We start from the raw sequence: 13,323 nt of genomic DNA, 5'->3' as shown, positions 1-13,323 counted from the left end.
AGGGCGAATCTCGTCCACCCCCGGGGCCCCACCGCTGCGCAGTTCCTTCACTACCTCAGCGACTTCTGCCCCCGAAATTGGACGACCTGCCCCTGAGACCCCCGGCTCTGTTTCCTCACTGGAATACGTGTTGGCGGGATTGAGGAGCTCCTCAAAGTATTCCTTCCACCGCCCGACAATGTCCCCAGTTGACGTCAGCAGCTCCCCGCCCCCACTGTAAACAGTGTGAGCAAGTTGCCGCCTTCCCCCCGAGGCGCCGGACGGTTTGCCAGAACCTCTTTGGAGCCGATCGATAGTCTTTCTGCATGGCCTCACCGAACCCCTCCCACGCCCGAGTTTTTGCCTCCGCGACTGCCGCTGCTGCGCTCCACTTGGCCCGGGGATGCATCATCCATCTTTATGTTCAGTCTATGTAGTGGCTACACAGTGGCTATGCTAAATAGTAGCTACACAGAGTGGCTTTGTGTGAACTAAAGCATTAGTGTGATAACGTAGTACAGACATTATAATTTAATAAGTGGTTTCACATATGCAGCAGAGGGTGTCTTCACCCAGCTGGTAGAAAGAGTGATGTATGCTTGCTGGTAGTAATACATAAATACTCAGACTGAAGACAACAGCTTTTTAACATGGCCCTTTCCCTCTCTTTTTCCCCATGCTTCCTGACACTTTCCACAGGCTATACAAATATTTTGAAAAATCGGCATTCTAAAGAAGTGAACATCTTGTTTGAGGTATTGATTTGCTCTTCTAGGTTACTAACAGTGGGCTGGTGGGAGGTCTGACAAATGGGAATAAATGGCCCTGCCTTTTCCTGCTGTTTAAGGGCCTTGGCCTTCTTCTTAGGGACCAGGTTATACATTCCCATCTTCCTCTTCTTCTTCTTCACAGCTAGGAAAAGCACACACAAAGAGGTTAGCTGCAGGTCAGAAGTCATCATCAGGAAATTGTGCCTAGAAGGATCCTGTCATTTGGGAGACCAAATGTTACATAATAGCCCAAGTTTGTACTTCAAAAGTAGTATTACCACATGGAAAAACTGATCTGATGAATGAATGTGACCCTGAATTTAAAGCTACAGTAGGTTACGTACAGGGCTATCACTTTTTATAAGAAATTAGACCATTTGTTTGATTTTAGAAGTGTTCAGAACAAAAATGTACAGTCTATCGGCGCAGCAGACTATTTAAAAGCCTTTGAAGTAGTTTGTCTTTTGATCCAGCAGAGGGCGCTCTAAAATTTCACTATCAGCTTGACCTGTTCCGTGCCATTTTGACCTATCAATAAACTAAGCTAAAGCAAAGATGCTAATGTTGTTGTTTGCTACAAAACTGGGGGACACAGGCGAGTGATGTCTCCCTGAGCACACAATAGCTACATCAAGGCATCTGAGAAGCAGTGAGTAAGTATTTGGGTTCTACGTTGCTGATGGAAAAGTAACAGGCTGTTTGTTGACTCTGTGCTAAGCAGCTGTCTTACTCTAAAACAACGATAAATCTACTGACTTACTTGCTAACGTTACCCTGTCTCCCAAGTGAGGCAGCGGAGGCGCCTTAGACAAGTGGAGCTATGGCAAGAGTACCATTTGTCTGACTGCCTATCCAGCATGCTCAGCATTAGCAGGGCCCTTTCCAGAAGCCTGTAAATATGCCATCACCGCCAAGACAGCAGGATTTACATGCAAGAATATGCAGCCCATTGGCTGAAGGTTTCAGGATCACATGACTGAACTGGAGCCACAATATAAAATTCCAAATCATACCACAATCTCAAAACACATAGTGCAACTGTGTGACACCACACAGTACAGACTCTACTCGCTCATACCACAGTTGGATGGACATTGCTGACCACTCATGCTTATGAGACAGTCACAGCTCACTGTATTTCAGACCCATGGCAACTTGACATCTATGCTGGGTAGACTTCGGAGCTGAGAGGGAGCCACACAGCTGTCCATAATGCAGGAATCATCCGAACTATCATCCAAATCATCCAAACTAACTATTTCATTGGTTTGAGCTTGAGTAGATTGATAAGGTTCATACTGTCTTCTTATTTAGAATATTTTAAGGTTTTCTTATATTCAGACAGACAAGATGTAAGGAGATGTGTTTTACCTGCTTGACAGTTTCATTTCAAATGGTGGATAAAAGAGGCCATTGAGATCATGAAGCGGGCAAGCGGCACCATCAACCGGGACGAGGGGGCGTACACCCTCTCACACACCTGGAATTCCCTACTCCAGAGAACGAACAACGACGCAGGAGGCGGGGTTGGCCTGACAGACTCTGATTGGTCTGTCAGGCCTACCAGCTGATATATGACACGTCAGCAGCACGTCGGATGAAGCTTCTGAGGAAGACTGGAGTCTCAGTCGAAACTGTCAAGCAGGTAAAACACATCTCCTTACATCTTGTCTGTCTGAATATAAGAAAACCTTAAAATATTGAGCTTGAGTTTTGGGAAAAGTGACAGACCCAGTATCCTTCATTTAAAAAAACAACTTTTCATCATATTTGATGAAACTGTCACTAAATCATGACAGTAGTGCATGTGACAGATAATCTGTGAAAAAGTCATGTTCCCCTGGCTCCTCAGAGAGCTCCTAACTGCATTTGCCATTATGAGCTCTAGGAAAAGAACCCCAACAGAACTTTGAGGATACTCTATTTTTGCACAGAAGTTGATATTTTAGCATAGGGATGCTCAATATCATGCCAAAAGATTATCAGCCAATAATGGGAAATTCATATTATTATCTATTATTCTGATAATAAAATTAGAGCCTATAATACAAAGCCAAATTGCTTACATTGACTGAACTGGTGCAGCATCTACACCACCAATAAACATAGAAAAGAGGAAGATAAGCAAGTGCAGCATGCTAACTTGAGAGCCAAACACCAGTGTGGACGTTTTTCACAGTTTTAAAAGGAAGGCAATACGATTGTACTGGGAGTCTAATCCTTTTTTGTAGCTGCCATGACACTGGTTAGATGCAGTGCTGAAGGACCATCCGCAGAGCCGCTGCCTTCCCAGCAAACACACAAGTTCAGTTGATTGTGACATGCTCGGGTGTGTTGCGCTTGCACCCTCTACACAAACAAGTGCAAAAGCAACATACCTGAGCATGTCACAATCAAATTTGTTGATGATAGAGCAATAGTGGGGTTAATACTGGATAATGATGAGACCCACTACAGGACCTGGGTAGACCAGTTTGCAGACTGGTGTAGGTCCAGCTGTCTTCTTTTAAACACAAAGAAAACAAAGGAAATAATAATTGACTTTAGAACTGGGAGCTACACCCACCAGCATATGGTTAATAATGGAGAAAATATTGAGGCTGTGGCTGATTATACTATATTAGGAACAATAATAGACGCCAAGTTGACATGGACCTGTAATACTGACACTATTTATAAAAAGGGGCTGCAGAGACTGTATTTTATGCGGAAGCTTAGACAATTAAGAGTGGACAGAGACATGATGTTAATTTTTGATCACTCCTTTGTCGAGAGCATTTTATTTTTCTGTTCTGTTGCCTGGAATTTTTCCTTGTCTGTAATAAACAAAAACAAATTAAACAGGATAGTTAACATGGCCAGCAAGCATGGCCATGACTGGTGAAACGAGGGTGGTCAAGAAAGGACAAGCTATTAGTGAAGATATGTCACACCCCCTACACCAGGCATATGAGTTGTTGCCATCAGGCAGGAGGTTCAGGCTGTAGTAGAAGTAGAGCCTGCAGGTCATTCATTCCGACCAGTATAGCACTGTTGAACAAGAATTTGAATGTAAATAGATCATGGAATACTGCACTTTAATAGCAGTCTGCACTTCCTCTCTCTCAAATAAATGTCATAATATGCACAACTGCACTTTATCATTCTACTTATGATGTGTAGAGGGGTCTATGTCTTTTGTCCTAGTCTTGGGGGAGAAGGTGGGTTGGGGGGTAGAAACTGACGTCTATCCTGTCTTGTCTAGTAGTAAGCTGTCTTTCTTTTGTCCAGTCCCTTTTGTCTAGCAACTGTATCAGATGTACTGTATGGTGCAGAACAAGTCTCTGTAAGGACAAATATCTATCTATCTATCTATCTATCTATCTATTTAACATCTGCTCAGCTCAAGCTAACACAGCAGCAGCTAACATCCAACACCAAGCTGTTAAACAGTCCCACAAGTCAAACCTACACCGAATGGCTGACTCGCTCGCTGTTTGATGTCATTAAACCCTTTCAAAACTGGTAGGTAACGTTAACCCTGTCACTCAGTACATTTACATGCACCGTTAAGTGGATCTATGGTTATAGCTCGACTAGGGCATTTAATTAGACTTATGTCCTTGTCTAAGTATACAACCACAGGAGGGGAATCGATTTATTGACAGAAGTATGTCTGACCCCGCTATGATAGGTGGCGATATGCCCCCTTTCAGCTTGTTGTAAGTTTTGTTTTTTTTTACCTATTAGGTCACAGACCAAACAATATAAACAAGTTAGCTACAGTTAGCTAGCAGCAAACTGGTGCCATGGTGGACAACTTCACAGCTCCATACATTTTGTACATCCAATAATGCACAAATCTGGATGTAGATTTTGCCATGTTATTTCCAAAGCCCTGGGCAGCAAACTGTGGAGCATGCACAGAGCACCTAGGCCAATTTAGGTGTGATTGTCTGTATACATGCAGGAGTAATTCAACTCCCAATCACATTATCTGGGTGTGTTAGTCCAACTTTGAATTCAGTACAATTTCAGTTGGACTAACATGTTTACATGTATTTGAAAAGTCCAGTTTTAGTCAGACTAATACAATATGTCCATTTTCTATAATGTCATGTAAATGTACTGTGTATGTGTGTGTGTGTGTGTGTGTGTGTGCAGGCATGCACTACCATCTCATGATAAACAGAGAGGGAGAGAGAGCGGATCAAGGAGGGGCTGAGTGATTCATGACACTGTGTGTAGCTCTATGATAAAAGTTTACCCATTTTAAATAGTAAAAAATAATTGAAAGAATAAAATTTAGCAGGTCAGTGTTGATATTGTGGCAGGCTGTCACAAAGGAATCAATGTATGGGAAACACAAAGCCATTATTTTGTACTGAGGGATGTACTTACTTTAATTACATGTGTATAATACGTTGACATGTCTGATGTGACAAAATGTCAAAGCATTTCATTTGAAATCTTTGGCAAACCCCTCTTTAAAAGCCAAATTATGTTTGTCAAGCTTCTGATGTACTTTCCTGAATAAATAAATGAACATCTGAAGAGCCAGACTGTTGTTTGTTTTTGTTGTGTTAACAACAGTGATGCCAGATTTGGTTCGGTCAGAGCTATGGAACATTAAATCATCCACCTTTGCTACCAACATCTTTGCCTCACTTACCCTTGGGTGTGCATAAACTACACATTATGAACTTCTTTTTAAAATACAAAAATGTGAAAATATTGGTTATCTTATCAGTATCTGCCATGAGATGTAGGTAATTATCAATTATTGATAAATCCATATCTTGCATCCTTCTTTTTGTGATATTATTGTCTGGACACATTTCTATACATAGCTAGCAGGGATTCTTTGCTTTCTCTCTGCTGCTGCTGCTGAGACCTCTTTTCCTCCAGTTATCTTCACAAGTTAGAATAAAATCAAAGTTTGCAAAATAAAGGTTCAACTAACCGGTCTGGGATTTAATGGAGGTGGAGACAGCTCTTCTCTCTTTGCCTCTCTGGCTGTGATGAAGCTCTGTGCTTGACATTGCTTCCTTCCTTCCAGTATGCTTTGGGGGCAGAGAGAAAACAACATGCTCCATTATCTATTTAATAAATATGAAAGGAGAAGGCTATCCAAATGAGTAATTACATTTAAATTCACATGTGCAATGTACGTATGTCATTATGGAGGATTCATTTATCATGTGGAGCCAACACTGACTATTTCAACATACATTAAATAGTCTTCCACTTGTTATGGTACGGTGTATCAATCAACAGTTTTAGTTTAATTTCAGAAATTTTAGCTTCTTAATATCTGAGATGCAAACAGTCAGATTAAATAAATTCTGCATAAAATAACAGCTAATGGAAAGAACAATGCATGTGAAAACAAACAATCACAGCATGTTAGCAATTATACAGCTTCTCTTTGATGCTTAAGCAGAAGTTATATAACATAATGCATCCACTGGTCTGTACTCATCAGCCTCACATAGATTGTTTGCATTAATAATCAAGTAGCACATGCATAATGTAAATTCACCCACAGCTGTGGTTGGCTGTTTTTGTGCAACATACTGGACTCATGTAATAACACTCTCATCTTTCTGACATCAAGCATTTGTGCTATTATTTAATGGATACATGACCCATTCTGAACTCTGAACATATATCTCAAAGAATTTACTGGTCAATAGACACATTTTATGTAATATAGAGGCTATTTACATATATACAGTACAGGCCAAAAGTTTGGACACACCTTCTCATTCAATGCGTTTTCTTTATTTTCATGACTATTTACATTGTAGATTCTCACTGAAGGCATCAAAACTATGAATGAACACATGTGGAGTTATGTACTTAACAAAAAAAGGTAAAATAACTGAAAACATGTTTTATATTCTAGTTTCTTCAAAATAGCCACCCTTTGCTCTGATCACTGCTTTGCACACTCTTGGCATTCTCTCGATGAGCTTCAAGAGGTAGTCACCTGAAATGGTTTCCACTTCACAGGTGTGCCTTATCAGGGTTAATTAGTGGAATTTCTTGCTTTATCAATGGGGTTGGGACCATCAGTTGTGTTGTGCAGAAGTCAGGTTAATACACAGCCGACAGCCCTATTGGACAACTGTTAAAATTCATATTATGGCAAGAACCAATCAGCTAACTAAAGAAAAACGAGTGGCCATCATTACTTTAAGAAATGAAGGTCAGTCAGTCCGGAAAATTGCAAAAACTTTAAATATGTCCCCAAGTGGAGTCGCAAAAACCATCAAGCGCTACAAGAAAACTGGCACACATGAGGACCGACCCAGGAAAGGAAGACCAAGAGTCACCTCTGCTTCTGAGGATAAGTTCATCCGAGTCACCAGCCTCAGAAATCGCAAGTTAACAGCAGCTCAGATCAGAGACCAGATGAATGCCACACAGAGTTCTAGCAGCAGACCCATCTCTAGAACAACTGTTAAGAGGAGACTGCGCGAATCAGGCCTTCATGGTCAAATAGCTGCTAGGAAACCACTGCTAAGGAGAGGCAACAAGCAGAAGAGATTTGTTTGGGCCAAGAAACACAAGGAATGGACATTAGACCAGTGGAAATCTGTGCTTTGGTCTGATGAGTCCAAATTTGAGATCTTTGGTTCCAACCGCCGTGTCTTTGTGAGACGCAGCAAAGGTGAACGGATGGATTCCACATGCCTGGTTCCCACTGTGAAGCATGGAGGAGGAGGTGTGATGGTGTGGGGGTGTTTTGCTGGTGACACTGTTGGGGATTTATTCAAAATTGAAGGCACACTGAACCAGCATGGCTACCACAGCATCCTGCAGCAACAGGCCATCCCATCCGGTTTGCATTTAGTTGGACGATCATTTATTTTTCAACAGGACAATGACCCCAAACACACCTCCAGGCTGTGTAAGGGCTATTTGACCAAGGAGGAGAGTGATGGAGTGCTGCGGCAGATGACCTGGCCTCCACAGTCACCGGACCTGAACCCAATCGAGATGGTTTGGGGTGAGCTGGACCGCAGAGTGAAGGCAAAGGGGCCAACAAGTGCTAAACACCTCTGGGAACTCCTTCAAGACTGTTGGAAAACCATTTCAGGTGACTACCTCTTGAAGCTCACCGAGAGAATGCCAAGAGTGTGCAAAGCAGTAATCAGAGCAAAGGGTGGCTATTTTGAAGAAACTAGAATATAAAACATGTTTTCAGTTATTTCACCTTTTTTTGTTAAGTACATAACTCCACATGTGTTCATTCATAGTTTTGATGCCTTCAGTGAGAATCTACAATGTAAATAGTCATGAAAATAAAGAAAACGCATTGAATGAGAAGGTGTGTCCAAACTTTTGGCCTGTACTGTATATATTACACATAATAATCTGAACATCAAGAGGAGAAATAAGCTGCAGAGAGTAGTGAACATGGCTTCCAAAATCATCTAGAAGCCATAAAGGCAGCTCAGTTGCATGTGGTATACATGGCACCACGAAAGCAGAAGTTGCAACCAAGCTCACAAAGACAATGGTTGAAATTACAACATGGCTTAATCAGTGCTGTCTCCAATTAAATGTTTCAAAAACAGTAGGCATGTGCTTTACAAATGATAATGACACTTGTGTAGATCCGGATATTTGTATATCTGGCGAGCGACTGCAGATGGTAAAAGAATTCAAGTACCTTTGCATCTTTTTAGATTCCAACCTTAATTTCAGGGCACACAGGTTAAAAAAGTATGGGTTTCAAATTTCAGGTTCATATGCAATTCTATGTCAACTGAAGCAGCCAAGCTGTACATGCACTCAATGACCCTTTCTCACATGAATTACTGTCTAACAAGCTGGTCGCAAGCCAATTACACTACACTCAAGCCACTGCAGTTATTGTAACAGATGATAAAAATCTTAGATAAAAAGCCAAAACAACACCACCACTGTACAATCCTAAAGAAATATGGCCTTCTGAATTGGGAAAACATGATTAAGTATGTAAATATATGTCTTCTGTTCAAAATTATACATGGCTTAGCTCCTCCTCCTCTCCGATCTTTTGTTAAGATTAGAACAAGTACAAATCAAATCACAAGGGGGGTTTCAAGAGGGGACTGTGGTGTTCCACTAAAGAAAAGCTCCTTTAGTCAGTCAGCGTTTTCTGTTTAAGCCTCCCGAGAGTGGAACAACATCCCAACACATATTAGGGATGTCGGGACATATGTGATATTTAAATCTCATTTAAAACAGTGGCTAATTAGTAACCAAATTTGTCAGCATTGAAAATTCTGTCAGCTGTTGTCACCTTGTTAATATCAGATGGTTATTTGGTCCCTATGTCCTGTTCTATGTATGGCTTGTCCATTGTGAAATATCTTTTATGTTGTACCCTGTTCGTGCATAAGTGTTGTTTTGTATGCACTCTGGGCTAGTCACTCTGGTTCTGACTGATGTCTAACCAGCATGCTGCGTGGAGGGTTGGCTTGCTTATGTCTTAACTACGTATTGTCTTGCATACATGTTTTTAACTGCTTTCTTGCTTGCATGTTTATTTGCTTGCTGTGAAGTTCGTTTTGTCCCTTGTGTTGTGTATTAACTGTAAGGCTGTCTTATGTTGTCTTGTTGTCAATTGTATGTTAATTTTATCGGTGCTTTCAGATAAGACTGATGTTTGTTCCCTCAACATAGTTCTACTTTGTTTTATTTCAGGGAGCCTTTGTAACACCTGGCCAGGGACAACGGATGAAAATTAGCCTTTGGCTAAATCTGGCATATTTACAGAAATGTCTATTAATATGCTCTGTCCCTTCAAATAAACAAATAAATAAATAAAAAATAAATAAATGTATTAAGAACTCTTAAGGAGTAAAGCACACAGAATTATTAATGACCCTTCTCACCAGCAAACTGAACCTTTACCCTCAGGGAGGCGTTATAGATTACTGATTACTGATGGCTAATAGCAATAACCACATGAAATCCTGTGCTGTTAAGGTCATAAATGAAACTAGGATCCATAAGTAGGACTATGATACAGGCTGATGCTCCCAATACTTTGCTACAGCACTTTGCACAGTACAGTAGATTAATTTCATTTCATGGACACTTGTATAATGTGTATATCACTGACTTGTATGTTATGAGTTGTATTTTCTATGAAAGTGTATTGCCAAGACTTCCTTAGAGCATTTTGTATTTCTGCTTTTATGTACACATATGTTGTCAAATGGATGTATTTTATGGGATGTGCTATGGTGAATGCACAGTTTTACATATGTCTTTATGGCGTGTGGGGTTGCAAGGGTATGACATTTTCACTGTAAGATAACCGTCTCAAAAAATATCCTGGTTTCACAGTATTGAAGAATTTATATTATTATCAGTCAGAATGACTCTTAATCGAATGAAAACAGAAGGGTTATTGTTGTGTGAACAAATATTTTATCACTATAACTAAAACTTGAAACTATTTTGTTAATGAAAGTATGTGTAAAAAGTCTCCCCTGAGAAAATAAGTCAAATAAAGGGGAGACTCTTCATCCAGTTGCATTTTTTTCCAGTATCGTACATGAGTAAATGTATACGGTATGATAATTGTCAGTTTATTTAATTTATTTTATTTCCCCATTGTGGACAATAAAGTTTTTGTACTCACACAACTAGTGATTGAAATTTAAAAAAATATCTGAGTCATTTTAAAAATACTTTGCATTCAGCTGCTGAACACTGTTCAAATGCTCATCAGTATATCTTTTTACCTTGAGGACGTGAGGACTTATCTGTGCTTTTTCTCCTGTTGTGGCCAATAAAGAGCCTGAACTGAGAGTTGGCTCATCTGAGCTTCCAGCAGCAGCAGCGGGAGCAGGGGCAGCAGCAGCCAGTCTTCCTCTAGGTGGAGCAGTCAACCGGCCAGGTATGTCCACAAACAAGCTGCCAGGAGATGTCAGCCTTTTCCCAGAAACTGCTCCTAGTCGCCTGCTGCGGAGAGCTCCATCACTGCTGACTATGGGTGAGCTGTGGAAGGGAGTTATCTTTACTTTGGGCCTCTGAACACCCTGTGCTGCTTGTCCTTTGGCAACCATGGGTGTCCCAGAGGAGGGAGTGGAGGGTCTTCCGCCCGGCCTGGGCCCCTCACCGGCTCTGCTGTGATCCATTGATGTCCTGAAAGATTGATAGTTGAAGCCAGTCGGACTGTGGGGGCCTCCGCAGCACCTGAGGAGTTTCAACAAGTTTTACTGAACTCTTTTTAACGTAGGGTCACAACACACAGTATCTCAAAGTATAAAACTATATGGCGAATAGCGCATACAGCGTGTGTATCTCTGCGACATTCTACATGCAAGACAATCAACAGTCCACCATAACAACTTATCACATCTTTGCATTGCTATGAAAATAAAACAAGGACGAAAGCAAAGCAAAGCTGCGGCCGGTGGAGCAGCAGTGTCAGCACGGACTCATTAGGGACAAACAGCGCGGGTAAACGGCAACAAACACGAGCGAAAGTAAAAACAAGGTCTAAGAGAAAAAGTTGAAGCAACAAAGTTGCATCCTACCAGCTCCTGTCGGTGTAGCTGTATCCGAGCGAGGGTGGGGAGAATGTTGGGGAGGGATGGGACAGGAAGACAAGAGTTTCTACTTCCGCCACCACCCGCCCGAGCACGTGACGTGCTGTGTGCTGCTTCTCTCATAGTGTCCCCATTATGGTCCGGTGTTAAGAGAAAACTAGGCTCGTTCGAGATGAACTACACCTCTCCTGGAAAGTAGACGAGAGCAGGCGGCCGCAGCGGTGGGCGGTGACAAAAAGCCGCGGTGAAGGCGGACAGTTTCCCGACAGTTTCCAGCAGCCTTCAGTCCGTACAGGAAGTCACAGACACACCTACATCCTGTCTGGAATGATGTCAATTCATTGAAAAAGTGATCAGACCCATATATCAGTTTGTTTTCGGCCTCCAGTTGTTTTAATTATGATAGATTAATTTATTAAAATGCTTTACAGGTGATCTGTAGATTATGTTCATGGTTTATCCTCCATTTGATATGAATTCTCCTGTAAATCAGCATCATATCAGTTTGACCTGTCCACTCAACTACACAGGCTGAATAAACTGTGTTTGACTATAAGGTTAATATTTTCAGAGGAAAAAAAAAACCAAGACAACAGCTTTCATTAAGGCTCAGTCAGATACAGTCAGGGCTTCACATCTGTAGCTACACGTTATTTTAAGAATCCTCACATCCCACTGACCACCAGTCTCTGTGTTGCTAAATTACCGTCCAATATTAATATAGCCTACAGTAGACTCTGTAGGCTATAGTTTATGATGAATGTAGGCTATTTAGTCTCTGACAACTAAACTGAGAAACAACATGTTTTCTGTTCACAGAATAAACCTACAAATCAGACAAATACAATCTTAATCTCTTAAATTTAACAAAAATGAATAGTTTATCTAAAACGTCATATTGTTGAGTTGACATCTTAACCAATCAGCTGTTAGATCAGGTGAGAGCCAGGCGGTGCAGTCGGTGGAGAGCAACTGCAGTGCCTGGCTCTAAAAACTGCGGCCGCCTCGCTCTCGCGGTTTTATTGTTGTCCACTTTTGTCAGAGAAGTCTTGAGCCATTTCTCAATACTCAAGTTCAGCAGTTCGGACTTGTGGACTTGGCAAGTTCGGACTTGGCAAGTCCACGCGAGAGTCCGGACTTCCCAAAGGCAGGACTGGAGGACTGGAGTACAGTCATTTCTGCTTTTGGAACAGCAGCGAACTTGATGATGTCACCACCTCCGCTGGTTTGGCTGTTGTAGCCTACTGTATTTTATACAACATTTAGTTCCGGCCCTGCAATCTGATTGGTCGAGAGACAGTAAAACCGTGTTGATATTGGAGTAGCCTATAACATCACGGTTATTTCACTGTGTATGTATCACTCCGCCTCACAGCTGATTGCAATGTGGAAAGAGCCACGAATGAAAACACTCGAATCAAGACTCCGGTGTGCAAGCCTCGTCAATACAGTGACGATATACGAGTATAACACTATAACATCACAAGCTCGAGTGTGATATTGCTTAAGTATACATGCATTTAGAATTAAACAATATAAACACAGCCCCGCCCTGCGTGTTTTCATTGTCATTGTAAGAAATAAATATGTATATGTTTTTAAGATTTCAACATATATAACTGACACACAAAAACATATAGCCAAAATATTTTCAGAAAATGTCTTTTAAAACCTTTTTCCCGCAGCTGGCTTTTGATATAGGCTACTCAAAAGCCAGGTGCGGGGGGAAAGTTTGTGGAGAGTTGGTGGTTATTGTGATCGTGAGCATTGGCGAGATGGAAATCAAAAATCAATAACGAACATGGATGGGAGAAGGCGTCTTGGTGCAGTTATTGCAGCAGGATTGCTGTAGCCTAGCCTACCTGCAGGCTAAGGAGGAGGCTGAGGAGGCAGATCCGAGAAAGACAGTGGAGAATGAGGCGGAGAATGAGGATGAGACGTGCTATGCTTGCACGTCTCTATTGTTTGATGTGTTTGTGCAGTTGTGGACAAAGTACCCAGAAAAAGTAGGAATAGCACAACAAGGAACAAAAACT

General features: G+C 41.5%; 1 protein-coding gene across 6 annotated transcripts in view; it reads right to left on the bottom strand.

Moving 5' to 3' along the window:
* LOC117252502 (histone-lysine N-methyltransferase EHMT1) overlaps positions 1-11,611 on the bottom strand; it is a 156,184-nt gene extending 144,573 nt beyond the window's left edge. For 3 of the 6 annotated variants that reach the window (XM_078170997.1, XM_078170999.1, XM_078170998.1), the window contains exons 1-4: positions 11,276-11,611; positions 10,478-10,931; positions 5,692-5,791; positions 764-891 (exon numbers count right to left, since the gene is read on the bottom strand). In XM_078170997.1, coding sequence (XP_078027123.1) covers positions 764-891; positions 5,692-5,791; positions 10,478-10,873 — 624 coding nt within the window. In that variant the 5' untranslated portion in view covers positions 10,874-10,931; positions 11,276-11,611. Of the gene's footprint in view, positions 1-763; positions 892-5,691; positions 5,792-10,477; positions 10,932-11,275 lie in introns of those variants that run through there. The other 3 variants (XM_033619471.2, XM_033619472.2, XM_078171000.1) reach the window with 2 other exon arrangements.
* Between the last annotated feature and the right edge of the window lie 1,712 nt (positions 11,612-13,323).

This window comes from Epinephelus lanceolatus, chromosome 9 (assembly GCF_041903045.1).
Source record: "Epinephelus lanceolatus isolate andai-2023 chromosome 9, ASM4190304v1, whole genome shotgun sequence".
In the NCBI taxonomy this organism is placed as follows: Eukaryota; Metazoa; Chordata; class Actinopteri; order Perciformes; family Serranidae; genus Epinephelus; species Epinephelus lanceolatus.
Note: the sequence above shows the minus strand (reverse complement) of the source record. Positions and strands in the feature narration are given on the sequence as shown.